Below are 16130 nucleotides of genomic sequence, written 5' to 3'. Positions count from 1 at the left end.
GGTAACTGGATTCCTACCATCCACAAAGAGACATAGACTGAATTCCTGACTCCTAACTTCAGACTAGCTCAGCCCAGGGTGTCACAGACATTTGGTGAGTGAGCCAGCTCAAGAACTTGCTATCTCTCTTTCAATTGGGGGGGGGGGGGGGGGGGAGACTAATACCAATATGGCCTTATGGCCTTAACTCATTTAACTTCTTCCTGCCTAATTTTAATAATGTTTTGAAATATATAAATTATCAAAACCTACTAAATATGCTTTTCACTAAACTACTGTTAAGTGGAGAGAAGACATCTTTACTCCTATAAAAGCCCCACTGCCCACCTTCCTCCTAGCTTTGAAAAGAGACACATGGCAGCTAGTGTTGTGGTACAGCAAATTGAGCTGCCACCCGTGAAACAGGCATCCCATATGAGTGCAAGTTTCTGTCCTGGCTTGTCCCACTTCCAATCCCGCTCTCTGCTAATGCGCCTGGGAAAGCAGCTGAAGTTGGCCCAAGTGCTTAGACCCCTGCACCCATATAAGAGATCCAGATGAAGCTCTTGGATTTGGCCTGGACCAGCCTGGCCACTGTAACCATTTCAGGAGTGAAGCAGCAGATGGAAGATCTATTTCTCTCTATTTCCTTCTTTCTCTTTCTTTCTTTCTTTCTTTCTTTCTTTCTTTCTTTCTTTCTTTCTTTCTTTCTTTCTCTCTCTCTCTCTCTCTCTCTCTCTCTCTCTCTCTCTCACACACACACACACACACACACACACACACATTTTCAAAGATACTGACTAAAAGCTGACTAGACAGAGAGAGTACTACATGGAAGAATATTCCCCTTGGTGTTCCAATTCTGTATGTCTCAAATGTGCTGAGAAGTATCAAGGGTCCAATCTTGTTCCTATTTCTAACGCAGGGTACTAAATAAAGGAAGTATACTTTAACAAAATTACCTTTAAAGTTGAATCATCAAGGACAAGGAATTACTAAAGTGAAGAATAGGGTTGAGAGTATTCCAGTTAAAAGAGGTGAAAGGTGCTGAGATAGTAATGAGCTTTATAAGTTTACAGGCTGTGAAAGAAATCAAAGGGTATGAAATTATGCTGGAAATGAAAGGAACAACTAAGTGTTGTAAGCAAGCAAATACTGTTAATAGTTTTTCAAGATCATACAAGCTATTTGTGGAGAACAGATTACACAGGTCAAAATAGAACTCAGAGCCCAATTAGAAAGCTTTTGAAGTTTAGAGAAATGATGGTGGCCTGGAATAAGGCAAGAGAAACAAGAATAAACAAATTCACAATATGCTCAAGACAAGAGTGACCATCCTCCATATCAGACTTCTGCAAACATTTTTTAAAGATTTACTTATTTATTTATTTGAAAGTCAGAGTTACAGAGAGAGAGAAAGAGAGATCTTTCATCTGCTGGTTCACTCCCCAAATGACTGCAACAGCCAGGGCTGGGCCAGGCTAAGCCTAGAAGCCAGAAGCCAGGATCTTCTTCCAGGTCTCCCACGTGGGTGCAGGGGCCCAAGCACTTAAGCATTCTTGGCTACTTTCCCAGGTAACATCAGCAGGGAGCTGGACTGGAGTGGAGCACCCGGGACTCAAACCAGCAACCATACAGGATCCTGACATCGTAGGCGGCAGCTTAACCTGCTATGACACAACTTGGGCCCCCTTCAAACAGTTTCTAGTCAGACTCTCATATATGAAACAGAAAAAAAGCAGTATTAAGTTAAAACAAACTTAATTACTGGAAACAGCCTGTTTTGATGATACAAACTTGAAAAGAGAGGATACAGAGGACACAATAGTCAGCTGACTTCTCTATTTTGACTTAGTTACAAAGTATTAATAAAAAAAAAAAATCCTGATTCACAAAGATACACAGATGTTAAGGCCATTAAGCTTTGTTAAGTCAACAACAGGAGTCACTGTGCACTTACTCCCCATGTAGGATCTCTGTCCTTAATGTGTTGTACAATGTGAATTAATGCTATAACTAGTACTCAGACAGTACTTTATACTTTGTGTTTCTGTGTGGGTGCAAACTGTTGAAATCTTTACTTAATATATACCAAATTGATCTTCCGTATATAAAGATAATTGAAAATGAATCTTGATGTGAATAGAATGGGAGAGGGAGCGGGAGATGGGAGGGTTTCGGATGGGAGGAAAGAAGATCCTGCGGGTGGGTGGGGAAAAAGCCACTGTAATCCATAAGCTGTAATTTGGAAATTTTTATTTGTTAAATAAAAATTTAAAAAAAGTTGATTAAGCAGCACTTCAGAAACATCCAAAGTGCTAAAATTTGGTATTTGTAATATTAGAGTACACACTGTTTTAAATTACAGTTAAGAATAATTGCATTTATTTTTTGAAATATCTTTTAAATATTCACAGAACTTCTAATGTTTATTTATAACAACACAGAGTTCCACAGGAATGTTAAAAATCCTGCTTTAATAGCAATATTTTTAATAAAAGGATAGTTTTCTACCAAAGCCAGGTCATTATTTTTGGGGAAAAAAAGAGAAGAGTGGGAATCCAATTATTGGAAATCTCTTTCTTAATGAAAATTTGCTTTCCTCTAACTGATTTCTACTAAATCTAGCTCTAGATCTTTTAATTAAAGGAATATAAAATAAATTTCTCTTCCATACATTACCATCTTAAATATCCACCAATAAATGGCAAGTTCTTGCTGCATATTCAGTATTACATGCTATAAAATGTTCTTTGGTCTATTCAAGTAATCATGGGAGTGCCAGAAAATAATTAGAAAAGACAATATTAGAGACAGGGATAAACAAGGGGAAAAATTATCATGACCCTATATTTGTACAGTTCTTTTAATCACTGAAAGCACTCCACCTGTAAAAGAAACTAGCATGAGAAATGAGATAGGAATTTTATAATAGGCCATTTTGGAATAATATTGTACCTTTTGAATGCCCTCTTTCCAAGCACAAAACCACCTATAATAACACAGAAAGGAAAAGCAAGACCGTGGCCTTTCCCGGAAGCAGGTTACCAAATGAGGTAATACAGGAACAACCAAGTACCATGATAACCTAAGTCCCCAATCCTATGACAATGACTGCCTCTTCACAGTGTAATGGTCACACTATTCTAAATTGCTGTTCTCATCTTTCCCTTTCTCATTGATTTGAAAATAAAGCATGATCACACAATCAGAACTGCTAACATCAGGAACAGCAAGTTAAGTCTAGTAACCAGGTCTGGTTTCAACTTCATTTTTTTCTCATTTTAGACTTCTTCAAGTTTTGTATCTGGTTCCACGATCTCATTTCTAATAGTCAAGGCTATGGGAAAATACATGGCAAAAAGAAATTTAAATTCTAGGCCTAAAACATTTATAACTCAGATTCTATGTACAAATTTTATGTATATATAAAATACAAACATATATACATGTATGTAAATGCCTTGAATTATAGAGAATACTTAAGATAAAGACAAAGCAAAAGCTGATTTCTAGCATTTTATCAATCAAAATCCTATTTTCTGGTGTATCTAGCTAAAAAAATGTTCCTAGTGATAATCAAAAGTTACTACCAAATCTTGAAGTATCTCTGATTGCCCAAATAGTAAATTAACCTAGAATAATATGACTTAAAGAACATTGTAGGAACTGGTGTTGTGGTGCTACGAGTTTGGCTGCCACTTGCAATGGCACTAGTATAGCAGCACCAGTTCGAGTCCCAGCAGCTCTGCTTCTGATTCAGCTCCTTGCCTAGGAAAGCAGTAGATGATGGCCCAATTCCATGGGCCCCTGCCACTCGTGTGAGACACCTGGATGGAGTTCCAGGCTCCTAACTTGGGCATGGCGCACCCTCAGCTACTGTGGCCTTTTGGGGAGTGACCTAGAGGACAGAAGGTCTCTTTCTGTATCTCCATCACTCTTCCTTTAAAATAAATTAGTAGTATATTGCACTGCTTTCTAATTCTCTGAATATTGGTAATCTTTGTCCTAGCTTTTATGAAGAAATACTTTTATCTTCATCAATGAAAATCAGGAATTATCAAACATTCTGGCTTTAAAAAAGACTGAGAAAAAATAAGGAGAAAGTCAAATTATTCTTCTCAAGCCATCTTTTCGCTTTGTTAGTTTTGTAAACCACACAAAAAGTTTATCTTACAAGGTAAGAATATATACAAATTAAGAAATGGGTCCAGATAGGATAATTGACTCATTTAAGATTATACAGCTAGGGCCGGCGCTGTGACTTACTTGGTTAACCCTCCACCTGCGGCACTGGCATCCCATATGGGCGTCGGGTTCTAGTCCCGGTTGCTCCTCTTCCAGGCCAGCTCTCTGCTGTGGCCCGGGAGGCCAGTGGAGGATGGCCCAAGTGCTTGGGCGCCTGCACCCACATGGGAGACCAGGAAAAAGCACCTGGCTTCTGGCTTTGGATCAGCGCAGCGCTGGCCGTAGCGGCCATTTTGGGGGTGAACCAATGGAAGGAAGACCTTTTTCTCTGTCTCTCTCTATCTATATCTCTACCTGTCATATTTAAAAAAAAAAAATTATACAGCTAAATAAATGTGTAGGAGAAACACCTGGTTTCAAAAACTCAGTCTTTTCACTATATTATCTCGCCAATCTGAAGAAACACTGAAGACAGGGTAATGTACTTAATGTTAAATTCCAAATAGTTTAGCATAGGATACTGTGCTAGAAAGTGTTGGATAAATATTTGGTACTAGGAAAGAAGATGGTTTTAATCTATCACAGGAGGGACAGTACTGCCATTTCCAGAAAGAAGCTCAGAGGAGGTACAATGTAATAGTCTGTTACACTCAACATCTTGAATGTTGCTGGGTCAATGTTACTATTTAGGAACAAAGAGTTGAAGAAAGTAGGAAAAAAAAAGAATGCATCTCATTATTTCCTCTGTACTCATTTCTTAATTATTTCACAACATTTTTAGTAATTCATTACAAATATCCAAAGTTTAAGGCTTCCAAGACAAGTTTCATAATTTCAAAATCTTAACCACAGCTAGTAAATTTAAGGAATTTTAGATTTTTCCTCTGAAAACTGTGAGGGAAGTGATAAAGTCCCCCATATTATCTTCAAAGAAACAATGGTGGCCGGCGCCGCGGCTCACTAGGCTAATCCTCCACCTAGCGGCGCCGGCACACCGGGTTCTAGTCCCGGTCGGGGCGCCGGATTCTGTCCCGGTTGCCCCTCTTCCAGGCCAGCTCTCTGCTGTGGCCAGGGAGTGCAGTGGAGGATGGCCCAGGTGCTTGGGCCCTGCACCCCATGGGAGACCAGGAAAAGCACCTGGCTCCTGGCTCCTGCCATCGGATCAGCGCGGTGCGCCGGCCGCAGCGCGCCGGCCGCGGCGGCCATTGGAGGGTGAACCAACGGCAAAGGAAGACCTTTCTCTCTGTCTCTCTCTCTCACTGTCCACTCTGCCTGTCAAAAAAAAAAAAAAAAAAAAAAAAAAAAGAAACAATGGTACATCAAAATAATGTTGTTAGTACTTTTTAAAAATATATGCATATATTTTATTTTGTTTAAGGAATACAACTTCATGTATTTAATATATACAAATTTGGGAACATGGTGATTCTTCCTCCTTTCCTTCCCTCCCAAGTAGTTTAGCATTGGATATTTTCCTCCTTCCTTTCCCATTTACAGAGATCAACTTTCAGTTAATTTTATACTCATAAGATTAACCCTGCACTATTTTCTTAAATTTAGGTTGAAGTGTTTCAAAGCTAATTTCTGCATAAACAATAGGTAGCAAATGTCCAACTAAAGGCAGTTTTCCTGACTGAAGTACAAAGTAACACTGAAAACTCAAATAAGAAGCTTAAGGTTCAGTTTATTACAGTGACTAAAAGTATGGAATGTGAAGTCAGACTACCAAGTAACCTTGGACAAATTACTGAGCCTGTCTATGCCCTGATTTCTCCATCTATAAAAATTATGCAATAGCTGTATACCTGTACTCCTTGAGAGTATCTTCTAAAATTAAGTAAGACAATCCATATAACTAGAGAAGACCTGATATGTGGTAAACACTATGAAAGTAACAACATTTGTTATTGTTAAGAGTTACAAAAAACACCAAAACACAAGAAGAATTTAATATATTCTGACCTCAATTATTATAGGGATATGCCCTAAAGATCAACCAGAATGAGAATAACATCTAATGAAAAATCCGTGGAAAGGACAGGAGAGTAGGCACAGATAAATGGTAAGTAGACCAAATCTCTTACAAATTCACTAAACTTCTTTAACTTCGAATAGTATGCCATGCAAGTAATACAGCTGTATCCATAAAAAGTGACTAACTTTGTTATAATAGGTATCAATCAGGGAGAAAATGTATATGCTTACCCTGCAGGTTTATGCTAACCAGGTAGATGAAGTAGATGATTATCTATCTTATGTATCAAATGCAAATTATCAACCATGGGATTTAACCTCTATCAAACTTTACATATTTCATTTGTAGTTATCTTATATGACTACCTTTTCCTACTTGACTTAAGCTTTCAATGACATTAGAAACTGTGTTTCCTTTCTGTCTATTGTATCTGGCATTGGACTTGAGACAAAACAAATGCTCACTAAGCATTTAATAAATGAACAAGTAAATCAAGTTTGAAATTTTAATTGAAAACAATGAAAAAGTTTATAAGATGAATAATTCTGAAAAAAGGTCAACTATAAAAAATCCAATTTCACATTGATAATCTTAAAAGGTAAGTTTTTTACATAAAAATTTTACTTTATGAAAATATATTCTTAAACACAATTTTAAAACCATATTCAAGTCTCAGAAATTTTGTTATTTGGCAATAAAGATATATAGAATACTAAGCATCCTTGTTTCCAAAACATGGCCTAAGAAATAAATCATTAACAACAGTTTTTCAAATTGTACAACACTTGCTTTCTAGCTTTTTGTTATTTTAAAGGGTCAAACCAAAGAAAAGTTTAGATGTGTGATAATTAAAAGAAATAAGTTTCGACTTTTGTGCTTTGTTTCCTAAACTCACTTTTCTGTTTTGAAGAATATTGCACAACCATCCACATGCTTTCTCTCCTGCTCAGACATGATTTTGGCACGTGACTTTGGAGAAAAAAATCCATCATATCCACGCTCCTTCAATGCTGGCAGAAAGAGAGTGAAGTATTGCTCTGTTTCCACTTCCTGAGATGAAAGAAAAGTTATCATCTACATGACATTATATAACTTCGGCTAAGATATGAAAATGTTCAGCATTATAAGTAGGCTTGATTAAATTAAAATAGTTCGCATGACAGGTGACCATCTTACTTTACTGCTAGCAACTGCCATTTGACAATGCTAACTCCTTAAACATGAGGAAAACAGAAGAGTGACCTGAACGTCACATGCTTACACAGGTAGTTAGTAGCTGGAGCAAGATTACAACCTGGGTCTCCTGACTCCATTCCACTATACTTCCCCCAAAACAAATAAGTAAATTTAGTATATGACCAATAAGGTAGAATGGAACAGTAAATTTGATATATAAAAAGGTATGTTTTAAAATTATTTATTCTGCTGAACCATGATGAAAAGGAATGATATCCCAAAATGAGAAAAACAGATTAAAAAATTCTACTTTAACATATTTTAGGGAGTTGTCAATCATTATTTGTTCTCTGCTAATTTAACAATTGAGTTAGACTAATTTATCCCTTGACCCTTAAATATTTTTAACAAATTTCAAAATGAAATAATCAAATACAAAGATAATGATGTATATAAATGCTCAAAACAGCATAATTTGGAAAAAGCAAAACACCAAAAAAATTAGATTTCTAACAGTACAGAAAAGGCTATATTAATAAATATTCACATATTAATGTGTTTTTAAGAATTTTAGTAACATGAATAGTGCATTAAACACAATTATAACAAAAAGGAAAATATACCAACATTAAGGTCTCAATTTTATCTTGAAAATATTCTGTAAATAAATTCATAAGTGAATACAAAGAAAATATGCAGAAAACACTCTAGATGTTTTGACAGAGCAATTATCTTTGAGACAAGGAATGAGATTGTTTTTTTCCATAATACTTTATCTTTTCTCGCAAATTTAAATTTCCCTAAAATAAACACTTTATAACATGGTATTATTTTAACACAGAAAAGCAATTTTCTTGAACTGTTTTTATTCTTTAAGCTGTACTTAGAAGACCAAGACTACTACTGTATATATGAAACCGAATCAAGTAACTACAACAGTCTAATTTTGGTTGCCTCTTCCTCCCCTCAACTCTGTGTCAGTCTTAGTGTTCAGAAGAATATTTTTAATTTTGAAGATGTTTACTTCTTGTTATTTCCAAGACAACAGAAAAATAGGGGCTGGCACTGTAGCATAGTAGGTTAAACCTCCGCCTGCAGCACTGGCTGCAGGTGCTCGTTCGTGCCAAGCTGCTTCTCTTCTGATCCAGCACTCTGCTTATGGCCTGGGAAAGCAGTGGAAGATGGCCCAATTGCTTGGGCCTCTATACCAGCACAGGAAACAAAGAAGCAGCTCCTGGCTCCTAGCTTCAGATTAGCTGACCTCCAGCTGTTACAGCCATTTAGGAAGTGAACCAGTGGATGGAAGACCTCTCTATCTGTCCCTCCCTCTGTCTATAACACTGCCTCTCAAACAAATAAATCTTTCAAAAAAAGAAATACTTAACCAATGTGACAAATGTTAATTACCCTGATTTGCTCATTCTACAATGTACAAATGTATCAAAAATATCACACTGCTCTCCCAAATATAAACAATTCTTATTTGTCAAATCAAAACGTTAAAAAAAAAATTTTAAGTCTTTAAAATGCTTTGAAAGTAGCTAAGGAAAGTAGCTGAAAAAAATTACTTTTTAACTGGATAAATTTTTTACCTAATTATTAGCCAAATGTTGAAAAAAAGTGATACATATTCCATGAAAAGGACTATTTTTCAGTCTTTGTTACAATAAAATTATAAAACAGATGAGTAAATTCCTTACAAAGTAGGGCAAAAACGCATGACTTACAATATAATATTTTAACTGTGGGGAAGCACTTTTTCTTCTTAACAACTCTATTGTAAGTTAAATTTATATTCCTAAAAGATTCAGCAATCATTTGTAGTTTTCTCTTTCAGTAATACCAAAGGTTTTTTCATAGAATGAACTCGTAACATGAGTAATGGGTAAGATTATTTTTTCATTTAAGAAAATAGCAAATTAATGTTAAGTGGATGGCTGTACTAAGCAACACAGTTTCCCTGTGGAATATCTTAAATGCTAATTAAAACTGTTCCTTTTTTAAGAGAAAGAAAATAATTCCTTTAGAGTTTCACTTCAAACAAAGGATCTCTCCCAGAGGGAAGAACTTCTATTATTTTTAAGTTCACCTTTAAGTTAAAGACAATTTAATCTCTATAGTGTTACCTGAAGACTAATGATATCTGCGTCACAGTTAACAATTTCTTCCATAATTCCCTTTTTCCTGTATTCCCAGTTTAATGCCCAGGAGGGGCAATAGCCATATAGCTGCCGGGTGGCGTATTTATCACATAACACATTGTAACACATAACCGTGAATGATGCTAAGAAGTGGGAGAAAAACAAAAAACAGGGAGAAAATTAGGCAACTTTTACTAAAGCAGTATCATGCATAACCTGCAAAAGAATACATATATAATCCAAAAATCATCTTTATAAAAGACTAGAGGAAAATTAACATAGTAAATACTAAAATAGAAATACTAAAATTTCATTAGAATACATCATATTTAAGTTCTTTACTATTCTTGAATTAGAATGTTGTTCATACTTGAGATTTTTGAGGAAATTTCAATAAATAAAAAAACTCATTTTAAATCAGCATGCTAACTTTTGTACATAATTTGCCAAGAAAAGCTTCTCTGTACAGTGGAACAAAAGCACATTTTAGTTTCCTTCTAATTAAAGGACTCTAACTTCATTACTTTTTATTAACATACTATCTAAAAACTCTTCTGGGTCTTGTACTGCTGACCCTATTCTGAGCTAGAATAGTAAAGACTATAACAAAATTTAGTTACAAGAGAATACTTTTTGCCAATCAAATGTTCATTTGTCAAACGAAATTCTCATCTTAAAATATTCTTGAATTAAGATATGCATTTGGCCTAGCAGTTAAGATGCTTAGGCAGTGGAAGGTGGCCCAAGTCCTTGTGCCCCTGCACCCGTATAGGAGACCCAGAAGAGGATCCTGGCTCCTGGTTCCGGCCATTACGGCCATTTGGGGAGTGAACCAGCGGATGGAAGACCATTCTCTCTCTCTGCCTTTGCTTCTCTGTAACTGCCTTTCTAATAAATAAATAAATCTAAAAAAAGAAAAAAGAAGAAAGAAAAGAAAAGAAAAAGACCAAGATGCCTTCATCTCATCGGAGTACCTGAGTCCAACACCTGCCTCTAGCCTCTTGCTAATGCAGACCTGGAGACAGGAGTGACGGTTCAAGTAGTTGGTTCCTGCCACCCACATGATTCAGTTCTCAGCTCCTGGCTTCAGCTCAGCCTGGCCCAGTGCCTGGCATTGCAGGCGTTTGGACAGTGAAGAGAGCTCTCCTCTGTCTCTCTCTCAAATAATTTTTGTAATGACCCTGAATAATAAATGGACTGTGAACAAACTAATAGGAGAAGATGGTTTGCTTTAAGTGTACTTTAAGGACCGGTAGCATCAGCTACACATCACCTGGGAGCTTTGAAATGTAACTGCTGAATAGCTTAACCAAAATGTAACTGCTGAATAGCTTAACAAAATTCCCAAGTAATTCATAGGCATGTGCATGTTAAAATACGGAAAAAATTCTAATCTTCATCAGTTATCCTCTAGCCTTGCTTCCCCATCAGAACCACTTTGGCAAACTTAAAACAAAAGCAAAAACAATTGCTGATTCCAAGCACTGTGTCCAGACTGAGTCAGAATGTCAGCGTCCACGTATTTCTATTTAAAAAAAAAAAAAAACAAACCCTTGGTGAGACCAATGGCAAGAAATAAATGAGAATTATTTATTCAAAAAAGATGTGAAGAACCTAAGGTTAAGGAACACTTGACTGATGTTGGTTCAGTTTCAGATGATGAGAAATATATTCAAAGAAACCAGCAAATGAAAGCTCACTCTGGCTCTGTCTTTCCTTCTCTCCCTGTCACTCTGCCTTCTAAATAAACAAACAAATCTTTCTATATATTCTAAAAAAGTTATCAGCCTACCTCTCAAGAAAGGTAAGTGCCTAAGTACTTAAAAACTTTCCAGAAAAAAATTCATTCTTATTATTTTTCTTAGACCATTCAATTCTCAGTGGGAAGATGCCATTTCAAAAGCTGTATTATAAGGACTAATTTTAAAACCAAAAGCTCCTTCACTGTGAAAGATACAAGACACCTGCACCTAGGCCTTTCTACCCATCAGTATTTTTAAATTCATCTATAAATGGTAGGTCAAACAAAGGCTTATTATCCATAGATCACGAAGCTCTGATGGTATTTAAGTATTTCTGACACAAAGTCAAGGAAGAATGAGGAAAAACTACCTGATGGTAGAATTTGGTCTCGTTCTTTTAATGTAATCCATGGCCTCGGAGGAAGCTGCTCTGGATGAACTGAAAAAAAAAATTTTTTGTAGATGTAAGTTAATTTTATATTTTCTAAAATCAGTTTTACTTTTTTTAATAATGTAAAATCAGCCTCCATAATGGTCCACAAATCAACGTAAGTATCTAATGATGAAATTTAATAAACAATTTAGAACCATAAGAAGTTTAAGAAGAGATGGGCAGAGAATAACAGAAGAAATGCTGAACGAATTAACGACATTTCCAAAGTATTTATGAAAAGTTTTTATTTAAAACATTAAGTAAATCTCATCTTAATTTTATATGTAAATTGTATTCATTTGGCTTTATTCCACAGAGAAATCAAAGCTATGTGAAGTTCCAACACACTAATGGATCAAAACACTCAAACATCTTTATAATAGAGAAATATATAAATGTATAATAAAAATAACTGAATTTCCATAAGGGGCTCTCATTTTCTGATTTTACTCTTTTATAATGTCAACACAGAGAAACAGATAAGACTGGAATTACATTGTATAGAAAAAGGAAGGCACTGGTTAAACATTAAATGCTCAGATGTAGTTATCAATATTATAGAACTTAAATGCCATCCAATTACCAGATGAAAGAAAATTCACTGATTTAAGATTTAACTGCTACCTTTTCTTCTTCCTTCTAAAAAATTTACTTACAGGACAACTTGATTCAAGTTTATAGATTTACCCATATTATTAGTGGTTGAGAAATGTATTCCTTTAAAACAAAACACCCTATCCTCATCCAGCCAGAAATTTTGACCATAGTAGTCCCAGATCTTAAAAAGTATTACTTTACTAAACCATTTTAGTGTTCCTAAAGTCTGTTATTTTGTTTTAGCAGCCATATTTTCAGAGTGAACATTTAATCACATATTCTGTATTCTGCCAGGAAAGAAACAAAGGTTACCACAGGAGCGCAAATAATTCATCCAACAGACTCAATGTACTGAATATTAGAACCACACTGTACCTGCTAGGAGCACCATTCCAGAATCATGGCAACTGTCTCCAAAATGAAAAGTCATATATACAAATCAAATTAATAGTAGTAAAAAAAAAAAAAGTTTCTAGCTCTTGGATTCTCAGCAAAACCTACATAAGGTGGCGTAGTTAAAAATTCACAAATCAGAGTGAACATTTGGCCCAGCAGTTAAGATTTAACTTTCATCTCATATTGGAGTGCCTGGGTTCATGTCCTGGTTCTGTTTTCAACTCCCCCTTCCTGCTAATGCACATCCTGAGAGGCTGAAGGGTCCCTGTCACGGAGAAAAACCAAATTGGGTTACAGGCTCTGGGCTTTGGCCTGGCCCACAAGCACCAGCTACAGTGGACATTTGGGGAATGAATCAGTGGATGGAAGATCTTTCTAGCTGTTTCTCTGCCTTTCAAATAAAAGTGATGGGCCTGCACCGTGGCTCATTAGGCTAATTCTCTGCCTGTGGCACCGGCACACCAGGTTCTAGTCCCGAATGGGGCGCCAGATTCTGTCCCAATTGTTCCTCTTCCAGTCCAGCTCTCTGCTGTGGCCCGGGAAGGCAGTGGAGGATGGCCCAAGTGCTTGGGCCCTGCACCCGCATAGGAGACCAGGAGAAAGCACCTGGCTCCTGGCTTTGGATCGGCACAGCGCGCCGGCCGTAGCAGCCATTTGGTGGGGGTGAACCAACGGAAGGAAGACCTCTGTCTCTCTCTCTCACTAACTCTGCCTGTCAAAAAAAAATGTTAAAAACTCAGAGATCAAGGAAATTCTCAAAATAAAATAAGTTAATGTCAACATCTTGGTGGTTCCCAAATCTTAACATATCACAACATATCAGTGCAAGTAGAATATATATTCATCAACAATATCCAAATAGCAAAAAACATATGAAAGGATTCTCAATCTCACCAGTAACCAGGAAAATTAAAAAAAAGATGAGATGCTTTGACATAACTTTTTTAAAATTTAATAATATCCAGAGTTGGTGACAGTGACAGGAAGCAGCTACTTTGCATGTACAGCTGTGTGAATACAAATTCATATAACTACCTGGAGAACAAACTGACATCATATTCTAAAATTTAAAAAAGCCATGTTCCCATATCTAGCAGTTATTTCCTGAGATGAGCCCCTTCTGCTTAAAACAGAATGTTTAAAAAGTATTCATCACAGCATTGTTTTTCATAACAAAAGCAAAGGTGAAATGGCTAAATTATGTCCATTTTAAGGAAATCTATGGTACAGATGAAAAGACACAAAATACATCAGGGTAATTTTTTTTAAAGATTTAAAGGCAAAGTTATAGAGAAGCAGAAGCAGAGAGAGAGGTCTTCTACCCACTGGTTCACTCCCCAGATGGCCATAACAGCCAGAGCTGCACCAATCCAAAGCCAATAGCCAGAAGCCTCTTCTAGGTCTCCCACACGCAGGCGTCCAAAGATTTGGGCCGTCTTCTACTGCTTTCCCAGGCCATAGCAGAGAGCTGGATCAGAAGTGGAGCTGCTGGGACGTGAACCTGAACCCACATAGGATGTTGGCATGGCAGGAGGCAACTTTACCGGCTATGCTTCAATTCCAGCACCACATCATAGTATTTTTAAAAGTTCATGGAGGAGCAGGGGTTCAGTCTAGCAATTAAGATGCCAGTCAATGTGCTCATGCCCCACACCAGAGTTCCTGGGTTTTAATAAATACCCAGCTCTGGTTCCTGATTCCAGCTTCCTGCTAACAAGGACCCTGGGAAACAGCAGTCAGTGGTGGCTCAAGTACTTGCGTTCCTGGAATCCACATCACAGTCCAGATGGTGTTTTCGGCTTCAGACCTTCAACCATTGCAGGAGTGAACCAGTGTATGAGAGTTTTGTCTTTATCTACACTTCTCAAAGTTTAAAGACAAGTTTTTTTCTTTTAAGTTCATAGAAAAATTACAACATGTTTATATTGGCATAAAAAAACTTTTGAAATTTGTGCAACTTTTTCCTAATAAGCATTTCTACAAACTTTCTGAAGTTTATAGAAATTTTTGAAGTCTGTATATGTGTTAAAAGTAGAAAAATATCCAAAGAAAACTGCTGAGTGAAAAGTAGAAAAAACAGCTCATGTACCAACCCTGCTGCCAATTCAAATCTTCTGCTAATGCAAGCTCTAGGAGGCAACATGTCATAGATGAAGTAGCTGAATCCCTGCCACCCAGGTGGGAGACCCAGATTTAGTCAGTGGTTCCCAGCTTTGGCCTGCCCCAGCCCTAGCAATTGTGGGCATTTTGAGGAGTGATAGCTATCTGTTTTTCTGTCTCTGCATTCCTCTGCCTCTCAATTAAATAATATTTTTAATTAAGTAGAAAGCTATACAATAAAATTATAATTTATTTGAAAATTCTAGAAGCACAAAAATTTAGAATATAAAATTTCTCCTGGTGTAAGTTTTGTACATAAATCAATGTCTAATAAAAGCACAAATATATACATCCAGCTTACAATCATGATTACCTACATGGGATAGATTGAGATAAAAGGTAATGGACAAAGGGAATTGTAGCTTAACAAGAATTTTAACAAGGTTAATAATATAGTCTTGTAAGTTTTTTTTTTAAACATTTATTTATCTGAAAGGCAAAGTTACAGAGAGGGAGGGAGGGAGAGGGAGAGGGGGAGAGGGAGGGGGAGGGGGGAGAGAGAGAGAGAGGAGAGAGAGAGAGAGAGAGAGAGAGAGAGAGAGAGAGACGCAAAGAAATCTTCCATTCACTCCTCAAATGGCTGTAACTGCCAAGGATAGGCCAGGCCAGAGTCAGGAGCCAGGAGCTTCTTCCATGTCTCTCAACGTGAGTGGCAAGGGCCCAGGAACATGGGCCATCTTCCACTGCTTTCCTAGGAGCATCAGGAGGGAGCTGGATTAGAAGTAGAACAGCCAGGACTCAAAAGCACCCAAGTGGGATGCCAGCACTGCAGGCCATGGCCTAACCAGCTAGGCCATAGGGCCAGCCCCTTCATGTGAGATATTTAAAGGCAATTTTTAAAAGACGAAGCCATCTGGTCAATAATAAGACTAAATATCAGAATAGTTACATGGGCTACTTTCTCATAAAAAAATAATAGTGATCCATTCTAATAAAAGCAGTATCTCCAGCTTCTAAGTGGCAACCCATCCGATATCTGACACTGGCTGACAGCAGTGGGCCTGCTTTGCCCACAGTGGAGGTGTCTGCTAAAACTGGAAGCGAGAACAACACCTACATGCTAAAGCTAAACAGGGCAACTGTCTGCCACAACTGAAGACTTAGAAATGATAAGAGTCACCTAACTTAACATCCAAAAAGCCTGGAGTACACATAAAAATCACTGGTCATATTAAGAACCAGGAAAATCACAACTAATAGTGAGAAGAGTCTATCATGACATTAACACTACATGAATCAGATGTTGAAATTATCTGACAGATTTGAGAGTATCCATCTCCTTGAACAAATAATTACAAATTCCTTAGAAAACTCTGGAGCACTGTAGAGTAATAGGTTGCGCC

General features: G+C 37.0%; 1 protein-coding gene across 5 annotated transcripts in view; it reads right to left on the bottom strand.

Moving 5' to 3' along the window:
* CNOT6L (CCR4-NOT transcription complex subunit 6 like) overlaps positions 1 to 16130 on the bottom strand; it is a 121606-nt gene that overhangs the window by 23721 nt on the left and 81755 nt on the right. For all 5 annotated transcript variants that reach the window (XM_008267694.3, XM_002717095.5, XM_051820197.2 and 2 more), the window contains exons 6-8: positions 11572 to 11640; positions 9445 to 9602; positions 7038 to 7192 (exon numbers count right to left, since the gene is read on the bottom strand). In XM_008267694.3, the coding sequence (XP_008265916.1) occupies positions 7038 to 7192; positions 9445 to 9602; positions 11572 to 11640 (382 nt within the window). The remainder of the gene's footprint in view (positions 1 to 7037; positions 7193 to 9444; positions 9603 to 11571; positions 11641 to 16130) is intronic.

Source organism: Oryctolagus cuniculus, chromosome 8 (assembly GCF_964237555.1).
Source record: "Oryctolagus cuniculus chromosome 8, mOryCun1.1, whole genome shotgun sequence".
In the NCBI taxonomy this organism is placed as follows: Eukaryota; Metazoa; Chordata; class Mammalia; order Lagomorpha; family Leporidae; genus Oryctolagus; species Oryctolagus cuniculus.
Note: the sequence above shows the minus strand (reverse complement) of the source record. Positions and strands in the feature narration are given on the sequence as shown.